We start from the raw sequence: 20,658 nt of genomic DNA, 5'->3' as shown, positions 1-20,658 counted from the left end.
CTAGGGCCCTTATTCTCTTCCATTAAGGAAGCTCCCTAACACCACTTCCTAAGCGATTTATTTTGCTTATTACTCCCTGCTGTCCTCTTGTGTGTCTTTTTAATCGTTCAAATACCACCATACTCAGCATAAAACACGTACAAATTGATAAACTGCTAAGGAAGAGGTGTTAGGGAGATTCCATAACCGGCCAGAATACTAGCACAGTGTAATTGTAACCTGGAATGGGCTGTACACGGGGGGGGGGGGGTCATTGAGGCAGGCAATTAAGTTATGTTAATTGCTAGTCTTCCTGTGACAGCCCCTGGACGCCCCGACCCTGCCCAGCTGGTGGAGGTCAATTCTACCTGTGTCACACTACGCCTCTACACCTGGCCGGAAGTTGGCTGCCCCATTACACACTGGAAGGTAACGTTGCCCTCTCCTCACACTGATTTTGACAGAGCTATCCTCCGCCATCAAGCTGTCCTCCCTTCAAATCACTCTCATTCATATACCTCTCCATCCCATCCCTTCATTTCATCCTCGATCTCACCTGTGTCACACTACGCCTCTACACCTGGCCGGAAGTTGGCTGCCCCTCATCCTCGATATCCACCTCCCCTTCTCGCTCTCCTCCTTGCTCAGATACATTCTCCTAGCCAGTCTCTCATTCTCCATTTTCTCCACATGACCACCACTCTCATTATTAATACCGACATACTATAATATAGGAGAGGAGGCTGACAGAATCATGATAGCAGTGATAATATGAGACAGGGGATTGATACGAGAATGTTTATGATGTCACTTTTAGTATCCCCAAAATTCAGTCTCTTCTACACCAGGACAATCTCAGCCAAAAATATGATGATGATGATGATGATGATGATGATGGTTGTGGTGTCACTTCGGTTATAGCCACAGTTCGGTCTCATCTCTGATTTGTACACCAGATTAACTTAAACCAATTATATGATGATGATGATGATGATAATGATGATGATGATGATGATGATAATGATGGTGGTTATGGTGTCACTAAGTGTTCCCAAAGTTGGGTCACGTATGTTTCACTTCTACACCAGGATCATCTCGGTCAAAAATACGATGATGATGATGATGATGATGATGATGTCACTTTGGGCTTTCCCACAGTTCAGTCTCTCCCGTCTGACTTCTTCGACAGGTTGAGCAGAGCAGGGACGTCTCCAAGGGAGGGTGGACGTTCTTATACCTTCACGTGACCCGCGACACGAGTGACCTTGGCGTGTGTGACCTGACCGCATCGTCGTGGCACCTGCTGAGGATCACGGCCGCTTCCACCGCCGGAGACACCACCGTTGTATACAGAGTGGCGACCAAGGACAGCGAAGGAGGTGAGCTTTGAAGGTGGTGAGCTTCGAGGGAGGTGAGCTTCGAGGGAGGTGAGCTTCTAAGGAGGTGAGCTTCGAGGGAGGTGAGCTTCAAGGGAGGTGAGCTTTGAAGGTGGTGAGCTTCGAGGGAGGTGAGCTTCAAGGGAGGTGAGCTTTGAGGGAGGTGAGCTTCGAGGGAGGTGAGCTTCAAGGGTAATTATTGCAGTTTCTGATAGGCTCTTTGTTAGCTTAGTTGATTGAGGTTAGATTGGTTACCCTTGATTAGTTAGGTTAGCTTGATTAAGCCTGGGTTGTTAGGTCAGGTGAGCTTAGAAAAAAAAATCAGAATAACCTTGATTGTCCGGAGGCGGTGGCTCAATCGGTAGAGAGGTGGCCTGCAGTCCTAGCGGACCCAGGTTCGAATCCCGGCTGGGGCAGGGAACAGTTTAGGGATTTGAATTTCATTAAATCAGACTTTACTGATCTACCAGAAGACCCGCCGACATGTCGTAAAAATACCCCCGCTAATACCAATACACCAGTCCTGTATGAGACAGCCCTAGCATGTATTCAATATGGACGGTGGGTGTTAGCGCCGAAGTGGTGACATGTAGAGGTGTATGGTATGTAGGAGGACTGCTGGGCCTTGATAGCAGGCTGTAAAGCCTATGCCCAGAGTCGGACACATTAAAAAAAAAAAAAAAAAACTGTAGATTCACTGGCGTAGGCATATTTTACAGACGATTTTGTGTGTGTGTGTGTGTGTGTGTGTGTGTGTGTGTGTGTGTGTGTGTGTGTGTGTGTGTTTTAACCTGCGAGGATCCCTAACCCCTTGAAGTTCATGTGATGGCAAAATGCAGTCAGGGTGAAGGGCCGAGTTTATGGTTCGTTCTCCGCTAGCTCATTTGGTCCTGATTTCCGATCTACTGTAGCTGATTTTTACGTGACTCAGTGAGAGAGAGAGAGAGAGAGAGAGAGAGAGAGAGAGAGAGAGAGAGAGAGAGAGAGAGAGAGAGATTTATGCTTCTGGTCTATATACTTTCCACAAAATTTCTTCGTGACTAGCATCATAGCATTCTGGGGTAAATTTATCGTTACAGTTCAGCTTTCAAGATGGTGAGATAGCAAATTTAGGCCAAACTGAAATGAAAGTAGTATAGTAACCAAGGAGACTCATCCTTGCTTTATAAATAGGGATCATGTTGTGGGAGTGGCGGAGTTCCATCACAAAAAAAGGAAAAAGAAAAAAGCCGAATTTGGTTGCTAACAAGGACAGTGATGGAGGTCAAGATGTGTTGTATCTCTCTCTCTCTCTCTCTCTCTCTCTCTCTCTAACAAGGATAAAGAACTATTGGATGAAAAACAGGAATACATGTTCCGAAGTTCCAGTCCCTCGTGAATGAAGCTTCGCTCATTATGGATTTTAAATAGCTTGTGATAATACGTTTATGTGAAGCTACAGAACCTGGTGAATGTTTTTGACGTATCCGATAGAGCCAGGATTCCGGGGACTTGAATGATGAGTGAATGGAGGCGTGGCCCATTGGACTGGGCAAGTTTGGGCTGTCTGGATATTGCTACTCCTCACCCTGCCCTTGGGTGGGAAAGGAGGTCCGGATGATGATGATGATGATGATGATGATAATGCATATATAATTAACTATCACCAGAAAATTTAAACACATGCAGTCTATGGATATAGAATGGATAATACCCTCCTCCCCTCCCCTTTTCTGACAACAGCTGGATCTGCCCCTGTTCTCAAAAGCGCCTCTTCCTCAGGCTTCATCACGGAGGAGTGGGTGCAGGAGGTGCCTCCCGGTGTGGCCAGGAGTGTGGACGCCTGGCTGGACGCACACATCGTGGCGGGGGTGGTCAGTGCTCTGCTCCTCGCTACGGCATTAATCATCTGTGTCTGCGTCGCCGTCAGGAGAAGAAAATACGGCGGTTACAGGTACGTCAGGGCCTTGGTTTTGGGGCATACTGTAGATATGAGTGTATGTGTGCTGGCTTTTGGGTATACTGTAGATATGGGTGTAGGTGTTGGCTTTTGAGTATACTGTAGACATGGGTGTAGGTGTTGGCTTTTGGGTATACTGTAGATATGGGTGTAGGTGTTGGCTTTTGGGTGTACTGTAGATATGAGTGTAGGTGTTGGTTTCGTGGGTATACTGTAGATATGATATTTTTGTGACAGTACGGTATTGTCAGTGATACAGGAGGCTCCGTATCGCCTCCTCCATAGCGTTTTATTCCACTTATTTTGCATCTTACGCCTTGACATTCCTTTTATGTAATGTTGTTTATTATGGACATGGCTTGAGGTGTGAGCTGCAGAATAAACAGCAATGGAAGAGATGTTAAGACACACCCACGGCCACCAGGGTACGGGGCACAATTTCTGCAGCCGAGAATGAGCATGCGTAAAATAATGATAATTAAAACTGAATAACAATAATGATCAATACTACTACTACTACTACTACTACTACTATTACTACTACTACTACTACTACTACTAATAATAATAATAATAATAATAAGAAGAAGAAGATGAAGGAGGAGCAGGAGGAGGAGGAGGAGGAGGAGGAGGAGGAGAGGAGAGGAAGAAGGAGAAGGAGAAGAAGATGAAGAAATTAAAGTCGTCACATATTTTCCAAATCCACGATACTGAAGCATCGCTGTACAAGAGACTTAACGAATGGTCACCAAAAATAGTAAAAAAGCACACACACACACACACACACACACACACACACACACACACACACACACACACACACACACCGTCTCATTGGAAGGCTCCTTAAATAGAAGACCAGGGAAATAGAGGGAAAATCAGCGGGCCACAAATCACCTTCAGTTTCCTATCAGTATTGTGTCCTAACTTCTCTATCACTTTCTTCCGCCTTCTTCAGGGCGTCTCTTCCTCCACACAGGCTCATATTCTCATCCGGTAAAGAAGCTTGCTAGCGCCTCTTCCTTAGCGATTTATTTTTGGCTGTGACTGGTTAATATCCTTTTGTAGGATATTTATGCAGAGTATGGCGATACTGAAAGGGTTTATGTAACACAGGAGTACAGTAAGGTGTAATAAATGAAATAAATCGCTTAGGAGAAGGTGCTAGGGAGCTTCCTCAACCGAAGAGTATACGTGCACAGTCTTGCATTGTGTTCTTCATAATGGTAACACTCAAAAATACATCACGTGGCACTTCCCATCGCAACTGCCGGAAAAAAAGTGCTGACTGTTTCCTCCCGTGATAGCTCATATATTTTTAGCAACTTTCTTTTTGATGCCTCACTCCTATTGTATATTTTTCCTGTTTTTCATTGCTACATTAATCCTTTTCTCCTGTTTGTCATCGCTACGCAGTTCTTTCCCTTTTCTAGCAGTCTGTTTTTTCCTTGTTTGCCATATAAGTCATGGTGTTAAGGATGTAAAAATCGTAATATAAACGCGTTAACATTATATTCTTTATAGATTAATTTTAGATATAGATATAATTACAGATTTTTCACCTTAACCTCGAGTAGATTTTCATCTTTTTGCAGCAAATTTTCCGTAGGTCAGTGGCGGAGTTAAGAGACCTTCTGTTGTGTGTCGTTTCCATAACACTTCGTGACTAGCTTTATTGCTTGTGTCAGTCTCTAGTTACTACTCAGCACCCTAGATGGAGAGTTATCAAATTTAGGTCAAGTTAAGCCAAGAAAAGTATGGGAAATAATATAGGAAAAATGTGGCGTCAGGATTCCTTGGGCTTGAACGAAGAGTGAGTTAGCTTGTGGCCCATTTTGCGGTTCATCCTGTTGTTTAAATTCTCACTCTATTGTATTTTTTTCCTTGCTTTCTGAACCCTGTGTGACCCCATCTTTAAGTGGGGATAAGATGATGATGATGATGAGGAGGAGGAGGAGAAGGAGGAGAAGGATAAATATGATGATGATGATGATGTTAATAATAATAAACACGATAGAGATTATGATGATGACGGTGACGATGATGATGATGATGATGATGGTGATGGTGATGGTGATGATGATGATGATGAAACAGCATGAATAACCACATCCCCGACCATCAGACAGGGCGAGAGTGTGAACCAGAAGGGTGGCAGCGACGAGGCCGACAACGCCATGAACCGTGAACTAACCCGCTGTGATCACCTGTACTCCCCGGCCCCTACCAAGAAGCAAAGGGGGTCGCTGGCCTCCCTCAAGACGCAGGATGAGGCGTCGGATCCTTATGAGATATGCCCCTATGCCACCTTCAGGTAACACGCAGTTGACTTTATGCCATGGTTAACTTACTTAAGGACTTACACATTACTGACAGTTTGAGTGTCTGCCCCTTCCTCTCCTCCTTCCTTCCTCTTCTGTCTTTCCTTCATTCTTTCCTCATCTTTCTGCCTGTGGGTGACTTTACACTCCCTCTTCTGTCTTTCTGTCCTTCACTCTTTCCTCATCCTTCTGCCTATGGTGACTCTACACTGAGTGACAAACCAAATGGTTTCCTGTACACCAGGAAACCATTAATTAAGCTGGTTGTTAACCATGTAACCAAATTATGGCGCCTTGTGTTTTAGTGGGTAATTAAGGCGCTCCAGTCGGATTGAGCCGCTGTAGGTTTATATCCAAGGGGTGGCTGGGGTTTCTTGCTCATGTAATGCCACTCAGGGAAGAGTGAGGCTGGTCACTCTTTTAAATGTCAGGACCAACTTGCCTTGCCCAGGGCTCCTACGCTTCTAATGGGGCAGCATAGGATTGGATGATGGATGGATGGATGATATATGACACAGGGGTTAAATATTATTGCATGAAGCAGTTTGAATGAAGTAAATCTAACACAGCATGAGGCCTCGGATCCCTACGATACGCCCCTATGCCTTCTTCTATACTCTTTTCACACTAACCTGGCCTAAAATTGCCATCTCTCCTTCTAGAATGCTGGGATGTAAAACTTGAGTAATACTAGAATATGGTGCTAGTCACAAAAGTGCTATGGAATGGATGTAGAGTTGCAGCATTGTCTCAATCTGCTTTTGACTTACATGAAGTAAGCTACAAAAGGACGGAAATCAGGGCCAAATTAAGGTGAAAAGAATATAATAAGAGTCAGTCAATCAACTTTGTGCCATGACTGTATTACTTTGGGATTTATCTCTCGTAGCTTGTTTTTGCACTGTTTTATTTTGTGTTTCTTGGAGGGAACAATCTTGAGGGCTCCAGGCCTTTGGTTCCTTCTTTCTTGCACTGCAAAAAAATAATAATATACTGTATACAAGTCAACAACAGATTGAAATAAATATAAATGAAGGACGAGATCATGCTTCAGAGCCTTGAGATATTCCCTAAAACTTAGTCAATCGACTCTATTTCAGAGTTATATTACACTTGTAGAGTGCAGAGTGGTCCTTATTTACACATCTCAAATTTCGTGTGTTGTGGGTACGGCTCAGTCAGCGTTACCAGCGTCTACAATACGATGCATTATTTTTCTGCTTCCCACAACCAGTTTCATACTTTATATTGTTTGCTCTTGACCTAAACTGTCTGCATGGTTGATTAGCAGTTCCAAAAAGCAGACAAAAACACCAGTCCTTCCCACACTAGCAGACTAAGCCGTCCCCTCAAAGACAAGATAGAAGGTTACAATATCCGACCTTCCTAATATAAGCAGTAAATAGCCAACTGTAGGGTAAATGACGCAAATGCACGGTTTCTCCCTCTATTTACGCGTTTACAAGCAAATTTCAAGCTCAGAGCACTGCATTTGTTTATATTTGATTGCATGGATCTCACTGAAGCACACAGAGTAAGAAACATATCATTTAGCTGATTGAGATGTTAGTAAACAAAGTTTCAGAATTCAAGAATGCTTCCCGAAACTTGAAGCCTGTCTCTGAATACGGAACCTGTGGTGAATGTACACAGTGACATCTAATTAAATATACTGTAAACGTAACTAACAATAGAGGCTTTGTACTCTGTTATTTGAAACGTACTTAATAACAGTCTGCCCCAGATTAAAAATAAATTTGGCAACGATACACACCTTTTCACACCTGTTCACGCTACCCTCACTCTGACTCACTTACCTTTGACTATAATTCTAATTTGGAAATGAGTGTAGTTACAGATGACTGAGGGAGGGAGTGTGGATTAGTGGGAAGGTATGGAAGAGTGTGGGTGGAGCGTAATTCTAATATGAAGTGGATTGCGACTGAAGAGTTGAGAGGAAGGATGGGACTGGAATGTATTGGTGCTGGGATGAGGAGGGCTAGATTGAGATGTTTTGGGCATGTGGAGAGGGTGGAGGATGACAGTTGTGTGCGGAAGGTGAGAAGTGTGAACGTCGAGGTAATAGTTGCAAGAGGCAGACCAAAAAAGACCTGGGTCATAGAGTATGACCTCAGAGACAAGAGACTCAATAGGGAGACTGCGAGAGATCGCGCAGCATGAAGAGCCGCCATTAGGTGACCAAGACCAAAGCATGAAAGCATATTGGAGTTCTTATAAACGATACCATACCATAGCATACCATAACTTCAGCCACCGACATCCACAACACACAATTGCAAGACACTGAGTCCAAGTGAGCATTATATATTGAAGTTTGATGCATTTAATCGGCCGCTGTGGTCTTCATATCCTATTCTTGCTATTTTGTTAAGCTTAGGAGTGATTTTTCAAGGTGGAGGGGTTAAATATGACCATCATTAACCCCTTCATAGCTATAGATCCTTCTCAAATTACATAAAATCGTCTTGTCTGTTTGTTGCAAAGGTAAACAAAAAAATGCGGTACTGAATTGCAGAGGTTTAAGAATACACAACTGGCAGTAGGCCTGTTATAATGCACACACACACACACACACACACACACACACACACACACACACACACACACACACACACACCTATCTATCTATCTATCTGTGTGTGTGTGTGTGTGTGTGTGTGTGTGTGTGTGTGTGTGTATGTGTGTGTGTGTGTGTGTGTGCACGAATTGTAGGGGAGATGTGCACATAAACATTCCACTTCACAGACCAAAACACACTTTAGTCATAATTAATCAAGCAATTATCCGGACGAACTGAGCGTAGTACTGAATATAGCATTAATGTTTCCCCTGCTTTTCTGTGGTAAATCTTTCAGTCTCATAACGCCTTAGTGTTCCATATATATCCATTGTGTTATACTATATTTGCTTAGTGGAATATTACATGTAAATAATTTATGTTATTCTGCATACACAAGGATTTTGTAAGGTAGGTAGGTCTTTCCATTCAGGCATTCACCTTCACCTCTCGCTCTCTCTTTCTCTCTCCACGTATTGGCATCTTGTAGCGTAGGTAGTTCGAAAGACACTTTAGAGTACGGATTGTCCCTACACGCAATGACCCCTCGTGACTGCCTTGCTGCTTCCCTTCATCCTCTCAGTGACCGCCATCCACCCCAGCAGTCCCCAGTCTACGGTCAGGTGCCCAGGCAGCGGTCCCAGTCCCACTACAAGGAGACAGGTGAGGCAGGGGGGAGGCAGATGCAGACAGGAGTCACACTACAAGGAGCCAGATGAGGATGGGGTAGAGGTAGGCAGATATAGGTAAAAGGCATGCTAGAAGAGGTAGGAGCGAGGCAGATGCAGACAGGAAACACACTGCAAGGAGACAGGTAAGGGTTAGGCAGGAGTGAAGCAGAAGTAGGACAGGGATGAGGCAGGGGTGAGGCAGGGGTGAGGCAGGAGTGAGGCAGGAGTGAGGCAAGAGTGAGGCAGGGGTAAGGCAGATACCCAACAGTCAGCTGGTGATGCATAAACACTTAGGCAATACTCCCTTCACTTTAACCTGGCCTAAAATTACCATCCTTCCACCCTGAATGCTGAGCTGATGCAAGTTATTAACACGAAGAAGTGCCATGAAAAGGATGTAGAGCCATACCATTATCATATTCTACCACAGAGCTGTAACAATAGATTTGCTTTAGGATTTGGCTCTAGTCTCGAAGAAGTGCTAAGAAAATGGATGTAGAGCCTGACAGAGCCTTACTATTGCCTTACCCTGCCACTGAGAATATGGCTCTAGTCACGATGAAGTGCTATGAAAAGGATGTAGAGTCTTACAGAGCCTTACTGCTGTCTTACCCTGCCTCTGAGATACGTTAAAGATTCTACAAGGGAACGAAAATCTGGGCCAAGTTAAGGTGAAGAGACTAATTTGTACGTCATAGCTAAGACACACTATAGGCTCTGCCTTGCTATGCCAGAGATTGCATATATCTTTGTCAGGTTAAAAAAAAAAAAAAACTTCTCTGTCTTGCAATGCCAGAAATTGTGTATAACTTTGCCAAGTTGAAGCAAACACACTAAATCTTCCGTGTCTTGCTGTAACAGAGATCGTGTACATCAGCCGAGGCAGTCGTGGTGGGGAGTACGGGAGTCGATCCAAATCGATGCCCAGTGGTACCCAGAATGTCCCTGCCGCCGCCCAGGACCAACAGAGGGCGTGGCTGGAGGATGCCAGGAAGGACACCAGGGGCCGCAACCATTGCCCCAGAGGTACAATCAACTGCAGAACTCCTGAAGCCGCTTCTGCAACTCTCCCTGTGGACTAGACGGTCAGCCTAATGAGTCCGTAGAAGCCTGTATGATGACTCATTTTGACCACAGAATATTGTCACTAGTCCAATTCTATCTATCATTTCCATCTACCTATAGCCAGACGCCTCAATCCCGTAAGGGGTAGCCATAAACAAATCTCCTCCTTGTCGCCCTGTCCTCTCCCTTTTGGCTGCCCTCCTATCTAGGACCTACTACCACACCTTCCAAACCATACGTAACATCGCTCTCATCGCAACTGAGTTCACCAGTGCCACTCCAATGACTCACATATATTTTGAGACTAAGCTCCTCCCTGTTAGAGACTTCCTGATGTGAGGGACACACGGTTCTATGCAGCAGTCTGTCCCAATCCACAACACCCCTGTGATTCCATGACAGCCACACAACACAGCTTTTACCCTTACAGAAGTGCCGGTCATGTGACGTTAGCGGCCATGGAGAGCCATCTTCCTCTATCCTCAGCTATCTTGATTAACTCCACATTGCTGATTCTTGTAAATCGCTTCTTATACAGTCCACGTACTTTAATCGTTGTCTTCCTCTTGCTCTTCTTCCCTCTATTCTTCCAAGTAAACAATAATTTTCAAGTTCTTTTACTCTTATAACATATCCCAAAAATTCCATCTGTTTTTTCCTTATAGTCTTTATCATTTCTCTTTCCACTCCTGCCCTTCTCAGAACTTCTTAATTTGTTACTTTTTCTATCCATGATATTAGCATCATTCTTCTCAATAACTATACCTCAGCTGCTTGTAATCTCTCTCTCATTTTCTCCTTTACTGTCCACGTTTCGCACCCGTATAATAACGTTGACCAGACAAAACATTTCAACACTCTTATTCGTGTCCTCATATCCATAGTTATGTTAGTTAAAATTTTCCTCATTCGTCCGAGAGTTCCTGTAGCAATACCAATTCTTACAATCTCCTTCTCACTTCCTCCGTCATCTTATATAACCGCACCCAAGTATTCGAAACTTCTCACCTTCTCTATATAGCTTCAGTGGATATTAAGTTGGATATTTATCGCTTCTTTCCGTGTTGTTAGTACCACTGCCTTTGTTTTCCTGATGTTAATCTTCATCCCATTCTGTTGACATGCTTCCACTAATCTATCCACCAGTTCTTCCAGTTTCTCTTCCGAATCCGCTACCAGTACCGTGTCATCAGCATACCTCAGATTATTAATTTTCATACCACCAAACTTGACCCCTTGCAATTCCTTCAATTCGTCCATTACAACTTGTCCGTATAAAAAAAAACAAGTCTGGCGACAGAACACATCCCTGTTTTACTCCTCTTTTTATAGTCACCCACTCCGTCTTCTCCTCTCCGACTTTACCAGCAGCTTTTTATTCAAGTACAGGTTTACAAGGATTCTTATATCCTTATTATTTACCCCAACCATTCGCAACATTCTCACCATCCGTTCATGCCTCACGGTGTCAAAGGTCTTTTCAAAATCCACAGAACACGAGTATAAATTCTTCGGTACTTCCAGAGATCTTTCTATTAACATTCGCAATGCAAAAATAGCGTTTCTAGTGCCTTTGCTCCTCTGAAATCCATACTGCTCCTTTGCCACATAGCTATTTATGTTTCGTCTTATTCTTTCCCCTATCACTCTTAACAATACTTTCCCCATTTGACTCATCACACTTATTGTTCTATGCTTATCACATTCCAGTGCTAATTTTTCTTTGGTATGGCCACAAAGACACTTTCTCTCATTGGTTCTGGGATGTATCCAGCATCATATATTCTGTTTGCCAAAGTGGTTATTTTTCCTGATCCAAATTCTCCGGCTGCCTCCATCATCTCAACCACCACTCCATCCTCTCCTTCTGCCTTATTCTTACCCATATCTTTCATAGCTTTCTGAATTTCCTCTTTTAAAATGACTGGCCCACTCATTTCACCGTCAATCTCGGGCTTGACTCCTCTCTCATCATCATAAAGCTCATGAATATATTCCTCCCATCTCTTTAATACTTCTTGTATATCCGTTAAAATGTTTCCATTTTTATATTTTATCTTTTATTACAACACAACATGACACACAAAACAGTCACCATACAAATAGTTCCAGACCCTCTTGGGAAACATTACATCTCCAGACCTTTCTAGTTCCCACACTGGCACTGAAGAAACAACTACATATACAGTTCACACACAGGGCAGTGCAACACCTTGATCACGTCACTATACTTCACGCCCCCCTCCCAACATCCACCCATCAGAGGCATCCTAAATAGAGCTGATCGAGTTCACCTGGGTAGGCTTAGATCAGGACATCACCCGGCCCTCCTCAATTACCAGCTTAAATTTAGGCTGGGTGCAGTCACACATGACACGTGCCTGTTTGTATACTGTATATGCCCACACAACATAACACACATTATGGAGTACTGCACAACACACCACCACGACGCAGACACAGCATCAACAGTGGCACCATCCCACAGGGGCAGCTGCTTACCTGCGGTCAGCTCGGCCAGGTAGACCGGGATTAAGCAAGAGCAGCAACAACATCATATTGCTATGTGTTTCGCTATATGAATAATTATTTAAAGGGGAAACGGACACTGTGACAACCCCATAGAACAAACAAAGGGATAGATTCAGTCTTCACAATCAATCTGCAATTTTTGTATATATATATATATATATATATATATATATATATATATATATATATAAAATGTACCACGTTGAGTACACCGCTTCCCGTTCGATCAGCGAAGTTAAGCAACGTTGGGTCTGGTTAGTACTTGGATGGGTGACCGCCTGGGAACACCAGATGCTGTTGGCATAACATTCTCCCTACGTGTCAAGTGGGGTTGGTGGAGGATTAGTGCCCCTCCCTGTAAAACAATTAACTCTAAGCCGTTGGCCACCCCGTTTGGGATACATGGCGTCTGGCAATAAATGAATGAAATATATATATATTGTATATATATATACTGTATGCATATATTATATATATATATATATATATATATATATATTCTGGTGTCAACATCTTTTTCCATATGAAGTTGTAGTATCACACATTTTACATAATAATTTTTAAAGCTGTTTAGTCATAATTAACAGTGTGTAATGAAGTGTGAATGATGAACAACCAAATATCATTTTGCTGTTAGCTGTGGTATAGAAGAAGGTGGATGGCAGACCACAAGGGCCACCCTGTTTCAATTATAAAATGAAGGTTAGGAGAAGTGAAAAGATATCTGAATAGTGCGTAAGTGTAAAGTCCTGGGGAACCATTTACTATGTTGGTATATGTGAATGTACTTAATACCATTTTATAGAGGTGTATAATGTGCTAGTAGAGTTGTCATTTATCTCTACTTTTTGCATAAGCCCAGAGTATATGTAATGCTCGGCACCTCACTTTTTAGCTGACCTCAGCACTGCGCCCTAGTCGGCTCGGTGAGCGTACAGCGTCAGAGGCCGTTTTACAGTTTTAAAGGGAGGTTGTATCGCTCTTACATATCTCTCGGGTCGCAGTTATATTATTCTGTGCCCAATAAAGAGAGATTTAATCTGCTCATTTCTGTCACCTTACACTACCACTTAATAACAGACCAGCTTCCACCTTCTCGTGGCAGAGGACCTTTGGTGGGAAGTGTCAGGCAGTGACGGCGAGTAGCTGACGTGTACTACATACAGTGTCATCGATCCAACACGGTGGTCTAGTTATACTATACAGCAGAACACTTAATATGTAGTCAACTGCTACTCCATAACGGCTACATTAAATTGGTGGCCAGCAGTGCGACGATACATTTTATTGGTGCTAGCGGTGGCACGATATTTAGTGCTAGCCGTGTACCGATACATTAAATTGGTGGCAGCGGTGGGATACGATACGTGCTAAAGGGATTTATGCTGTGAACCAGTAACCCTTGCAATCGCTCGTTCCTGAAGGTGAAACAGAAAATCTTACTCTACTGTTGTAAGGGGACTAATTACCAGTGAGTTAAGTGGAGCAGATAAACTGGAGTGGTGCATATTAATTCCTCCCATTATTCTGCCAGTGCGAGATTCCTATCTTAAGCACAAACTGGCAGTTATCTCGCCCTGTGGTGTGCGAGATATCTCCATCTTCAAACGCAAACTGGCAAGAATCTCGCTCGTGTGCGAGAGGCGAGATAAGGGGAGTTCAAGCCAGTGCGGTGAGGAGTGGGTCAACTAGCGACTTCTAGCAACTACGGCCGAGGCGAGCCGAGGGAGACCGAAAGCGGCGGGCCTGGCGTGATGCAGGGCGAACCACTCGCTTGCTAACTCCCACAGCGAGTGGGCTGCCGTGTATGGTTGGAGGAGTCTGGTGGAGTGTGGAACGTGGAATGTGGAACATCATCCTGGACTTTCATATCTAGGTAGTGTCCATGCATTATCCACACACACACACACTTGAATCAACACACGTTAGTTAGTTGATGAGTGGAAATAAAGGTTTCTCAGAATTCCCTTGAAATAAATATACTTTCTTTGTGTTTTATATGTGTTCCATTCTCTGTCACTTACCATAACTATCCTTTTTTTTATGTCAGTTTATCTTCCTGTAACTGGGAGGGGAATATTACTGACAAGGTTGGATGGATACAGTGAAAAAGTGGGGACGTAGAATTAGGGAAATAGAGATTAACCCCACTAGACTCAGCATTTTATGAGTGGGTTGATACATCAAATAAAAGTGCTCAGACATATTAAATGAGTGAAGGACATATTGAGGATCAAGGTGATGAGGATATTTCTGAAGGACAGGATGAGGATTTGAACGTTTTGCATTTGCGTTCTGGTCATACTTATTCAACAGTCCCAGAGCAATCAGTTAGATCCAAAATGGCCACTAGTCTTGCTAGAGGGTAATCCTAGTAAGGAGACTGTGGAAGTTGAGACTACAACAGTACCTTTGGTCACTCAGGATATGCAAAATCCAGTCATTAGTGATAGTACTACAACCACTCACATACCTGTGCATACTTCAGATGTTTTCAGTACACCACAAGGTTTGGACAGAATTTATTTTCTGTTCCTTCTTCAAATGCATGGGGTATAAACACAGATGGTATTAGCATGCAAACCCAGAATCCTAATCAATGGGGCATGAATACTAATATTGACATGCAAACCCAGAATCCTAATCAATGGGGCATGAATACTAATATTGACATGCAAACCCAGAATCCTAATCAATGGGGCATGAATACTAATATTGACATGCAAACCCAGAATCCTAATCAATGGGGCATGAATACTAATATTGGCATGCAAACCCAGAATCCTAATCAATGGGGCATGAATACTAATATTGGCATGCAAACCCAGAATCCTAATCAATGGGGCATGAATACTAATATTGGCATGCAAACCCAGGGCCCTTATCCAAATACCTGGGGCATGACTAACAATATGGGCGTGCAAGGTCAGACTAACCCTCCTCCTTTGTGGCAGATACCTGTACCTAATCTGGCTACTGATATAGTACAGCAGCATCCTAACTGTACTGAAAGTCAGGCTTTGGCGAAGGCAGGCATATGCTATGCAGAAGCTAGCAAAGCCTTGCAAACTTCGGGCTGGAGAGATACAGCTACTAGTTCTCCACAGCAAAGGACCAAGGCTGTTAAGCCAGAGGTGAAAAGATGGTATGTCATACATGGGCATTGTCCTCATGAAACGGACTGTTGCCCCTTTGTCATTGAAAAGAGGAAGAAACTAGGGAACCCAGCTAGTTCGGGGGAAGCTCAGGGCCGCGCGCAAAAGTAATTAAAATAGTACAATCCACCGATGCGTGTGTGGCAGCGATTACTAAGGTGGACTTATTATCTATTCCTTGGATCATAGGAAAAGGTCAAGTGTCCCTGATCGTAGATACAGGGGCATGTACAAACATTATTTCTAGTAAAGCGCTGGAAAGACTTAAAAGTGAAATGCCTCTAACAAACTGGACATTATCACCACCTGATGTAATGTTGACAGGTGTGACAGGGAGTAGAATGAAGATTGTGAGCCAGGTGCCGTTGACATTGAGGGCAGATAAACGATCTCCTGTGTTACGTGCTACGTTTTATGTGGTTGAGGATTTTCCTCTGCCAGCTGATGGACTGTTAGGCTTTGAGACCATGGAGGAGTATGATATAGTAATACACCCTCAAAGACATTCCATTTCCTTTAATGGGAAAGAGTTTGTAGGCCTTAATCCCTCAGCGACACAAACTGGAACTGGCATCCAATCAGGAGCCGTCCAACCAGTTGTGACCCCAACAAGTGAAGCGTCAAGGGAGTCCCCGGATGCACACGAAGCGGAGGGTATGGACTGGAAGAAAGTCAGGGCTATAGTGAGTGGTAATCACCACTTACCCAGTCAAACTGTCTGTAAAATTCCTGTCCGAGTACCTGACGTGTCGGTGGGAACTGATGTAGCATGCGTAACTGAGACTGTAAAACATAAGGCATTGTCGCTGGAATCGACTCTGACTAGCGTTGGCCAAGACCAGAAGACGCCCCTCTTCATTGCAAATATGAGTGGTGGCGCAGTTAAGCTCAGAGATGGTTGTTATATAGGTGACTTGATGTGCTATGGTGCCCCCATAAAGGAAGTCGACGACGTGCCGGTGATCTCTCCTGTAGTTACATCTCAAGCAAGGACTCAGTCGGAACCCGTACGTCTGGCTAAGGAAAAACAGCTGGAGCAATATGTGAAGGTCACGGATAATGTAGACCATAAAACACGACTCCTAACTCTCCTTAGAGAATTTTCCGACGTAGTAGCACTTCCAGGAGAAGAACTGGGTAGGACGGATAGGGTGAAGCATCATATTGGTTTGTGCCCTGGTACAAATCCAGTTTATGTGCCCGCATACCGTCTACCGCACAGCCAAAGGGAAGCAGTGGATGAGGAAGTTGAAAGGATGCTGCGTGATGACGTTATCCAGCCTTCCTCCTCGCCTTGGAATGCACCACTCTTTCTAGTGCCTAAGAAGGACGGTGGTGTGAGACCTGTTGTGGATTTTCGGCAAGTGAACAAGGTAACAGTACCCGATTCCGCATCTGTGAGGCTTACTAGGTAAGGGAAATACTGTGTTTACTTGTCTGGATCTAGCGTCAGGGTATTGGCAGGTGGAGCTGACCGAAGAGTCGCGTCCCATTACTGCTTTTAGCACTCACCGTGGGCACTTTGAATTTCTCCGGATGCCTTTTGGACTGAGTAATGCTCCTTTAACATTTCAGCGGATGATTAACCAATTGTTTGGCGAGATGTTAGGGCAAGACGTCTTAGCGTATCTAGATGACCTAATAAATTTTCCTACACCACAGAACAAGGATCAGATAAGATCGTTCCTAGGCCTCACTGGCTTTTATAGGAGTTTTGTCCACAGGTATGCCATCATAGCATCACCTTTAACAACGCTACTTAAGAAGGACGCTGCATGGAAATGGGGACCCTCGGAAGAGAAAAGCTTCAACGAGCTCAGACAAGCCATGTCAGAAACACCCGTATTAGCGTTTCCTGATTATACTCAACCTTTCTATCTGTGCACGGACGCCTCAGGTCTGGGTCTGGGAGCGGTGTTACAGCAGAAGGATGAGCAAGGAAAGACACATACCATAGCGTATGCTAGTAGGGCATTAAGACCCCCAGAGAAGAACTATTCGACGACACATTTGGAGACATTAGCAGTCGTGTGGGCATTAGGACATTTCCGGGACATTATTTTTGGCTACCGGATAATTGTTTTAACTGACCATGCACCCATACGCGACTTGTTTAAAGGAAAAAACTTGCACGGTAAGGTTGCGCGTTGGTTTGGCAAGGTAATGGAGTTTGATCCAGAGGTCAGATATTTACCAGGCCGTCAAAATGTTATAGCCGACGCGTTGAGTAGAAACATTGCTGCTACCATAGCCGAGGATGTTGCTCTTGCTGAGTATTCCTCAGACACGGTAAAAGCGGAACAACGTAATGATGCGATGTGGTCTCAAGTCATCTATGCCTTGGAGTCTGGCGACGAGACTTGTCTACCTGAACTCCCAGTACCAATGACTCACTTCCATCTTCAACAGGGTCTTTTGTATAAGCAACCCCCAGGGAAGGACACTGCATATCAGTTGGTTGTTCCTGCTACCTTACAGCAAGCCGTGCTACAGTTAGTTCATGACGTACCTCAAGCGGGTCATCCCTGTTGCGATAGATGCATGCGTGAGGCGAGAAAGAAATACTATTGGCCGACCATGAGGAAGGACATAGAAGCCCACGTCAGTCAATGTGTCAAATGCGCGGAAATACGAGGAACGACGGGACTTCCGACTCCCATCTTAGAGTATCCTCTACCGGAAAAACCCTGGGATACAGTCTCCATTGATCTCTTAGTGTTGCCGAGAAGTCGTCAAGGTTCAAGTTATGTACTGGTGGCAGTGGACCATTTCTCACGATTCACTGTTTTAGCACCTTTACAGACGAAAACTTCAGAGGAGGTGGCGCACGCTTTTGTGACTTCAGTGATTTGTCCATACTCTACACCTAAGGTATTGCTCAGCGATAATGGCAGTGAATTTCGTAACCAGGTGTTACAAGAAATCTGTCGTATGTATGGAGTAAAGCAAGTTTTTGTAATGCCTTACAGTCCTAAGAGCAATGGCCTGGTGGAGAGAACAAACAGGAAGATACTGGAAGTCTTGAGACCAGTAATAACCTCAAATCAGGAGGATAACTGGGAAGACTGGTTACCACATGTAGCGGCGACCATCAACTCCTCAGAAAATTCATCAACTGGGAAGTCTCCTCATTATATCCTTTATGGAGAAGAGAAAGCGTTACCCTATGATTTGTTGGCTGGACCTCCTACTCCAGTATACAACGAAGAAGACTACGCAAAGGTACAGTTGTTGAAATTTCAACGTATACACAGTGAAGTACGGAAAAGATTAAAAGCCTCAAGAGCGGAGATGATGGCGAAACAACACAAAAGTAGTCAAGAAAAGACGTTACAGGCAGGCCAGAAGGTCATGATCCACAACCCTGAGAGAATTTCCAAGCTCAGACCTAAGTTCCACGGACCATATACCGTTGTGGAACGAGTACGTGGAAATACTTATAGAATAAAGGATGAAGCTAATGGAACTCAGGAGGCAGTACATACTGATAGGATCAAACTAGTAAGTCAAGAGCTAGGCCTATCGTCTGATGTGTTGTGCCCTCTGTCTTCGTCGCAGTCTATGTTGTCATCCGTACCTGTCCCTAACCAAGAGTATCGCAGCAAGCTACGATCCCACAACAAGAGTGATTAAGGGAGTATCTACTCTTGCAGAAAAAAAAAATGTGGCTGTGGCTCATACTCCTCGTGCGTTGCTTGGGGTGGACCTATGGAACGACATCGGACATGGACACGACTGCGTTAATGCCAGGAGCACTGAAGAGCCCACTTGGAGAAGTCGTGGTAGTGGAAGATGCAGTATGCATCTACTATCCAATGGAAGGCTATCTCCAAATGCCAGATATTGTCAAGGAGGTCTCCAAGGGCTTGTCGAATCTCAGACAGCAACTATTGGAAGTGGGAAAGATGTTTAATCGAAACCCACGATTGACGAACTCTGACACTGAAGCTTTGTGAGCTTCAGACTAGGCATATAGACAGGCTCACCGACAGGCTCACTAACTTGCATGTTGCTTTACCTAACGTACACTCTGATCTTTCCAAGCATGTCCATGCACGTACTAAGAGAGGAGTTGTGGATTTTCTAGGAATCCTGTCTCAACAACTCTTTGGTACGGCATTAGATAAGGATGTAGTGCAATTGGGTAGACAGATGCATGATTTGACACTGGCCGCTAAAGCCAATAATAAATTAATCATGCATGTGTATAAACAGTTAGATGAGTTCACTAACAAAGCTAACGAGATAATTAGGACTACCAACCATCTAGTAGAGCTTGTGAACAACATCCAAATTAACCTACCAACCCTAACTTGGTGTTATTCGCTGAGTACTTACATGCTCTCGACGAGTCAACCACTGCTTTGGAGAAGCATGCAGCCAATAAGGTGGACGGCTTAATCGATGTTAGTTTGAACATGGTTAATGCTTTATTGCTGCCTACTAATATACTAACAAATGCACTTGATATAGCAATGTGGAAACATGGACTTATGCCACTCTTTGATCTGAGTCAACTGGAATATTATTACCCATTGTTAGAGGCCCAGTTGACCCATGAAGGCATCCTGATATTGGTACCTATGAGGAATGCTGTAACATACCAGGCATGGCGGTTCATTTCCTTCCCTTTTGCTACTGCTAATAGTACACTTGTTGTTACTGAAGAGGGTCCAGAGGTGCTAGTTGTCTCAGATGACAAGAAATATGTAGCAGAAACGACTGTGGATGAATTTGAGAAGGGTAAGGCCTCATTTCTTGATCTCCATGTATGTCCTGCTTTGCATTTTGTCTTCGTACCATTAAAGGTAGAGGAGTGTAAGAGGGCCTTCTTGGACACAAATACTTCCTCTGCTCTGCAACGTTGCACCTTCCAACCCATTCAGTTGAAGTCAGTTTTCCATGCTCATATTCATGCGAAACAGTACTTTTACTTTCCTGAGACAGAGGATGTAACTGTGATTTGTGCCTCACAGAATCAATTCCTTACAGTAAAGGGGTACTATGTTGCACCTGATTTTTGTGAGTTACACAGTAAAGAG

General features: G+C 44.0%; 1 protein-coding gene and 1 pseudogene across 1 annotated transcript in view; both read left to right on the top strand.

Moving 5' to 3' along the window:
• The window catches only part of LOC145409542 (cell adhesion molecule Dscam2-like), a 75,695-nt gene that overhangs the window by 37,921 nt on the left and 17,116 nt on the right, over positions 1-20,658 (top strand). The window contains exons 25-30 of the mRNA XM_080279933.1: positions 302-408; positions 1,169-1,358; positions 3,117-3,288; positions 5,420-5,608; positions 8,627-8,860; positions 9,721-9,890. Of these exons, the coding sequence (XP_080136059.1) occupies positions 302-408; positions 1,169-1,358; positions 3,117-3,288; positions 5,420-5,608; positions 8,627-8,860; positions 9,721-9,890 (1,062 nt within the window). The remainder of the gene's footprint in view (positions 1-301; positions 409-1,168; positions 1,359-3,116; positions 3,289-5,419; positions 5,609-8,626; positions 8,861-9,720; positions 9,891-20,658) is intronic.
• LOC145410068 (5S ribosomal RNA) lies at positions 12,650-12,764 on the top strand (annotated as a pseudogene).

The sequence above is a fragment of the Coenobita brevimanus genome, chromosome 9, assembly GCF_032717465.1.
Source record: "Coenobita brevimanus isolate Jiangsu-jjx chromosome 9, ASM3271746v2, whole genome shotgun sequence".
Classification (NCBI taxonomy): domain Eukaryota; kingdom Metazoa; phylum Arthropoda; class Malacostraca; order Decapoda; family Coenobitidae; genus Coenobita; species Coenobita brevimanus.
This window is presented reverse-complemented; position numbering and strand designations above follow the sequence as displayed.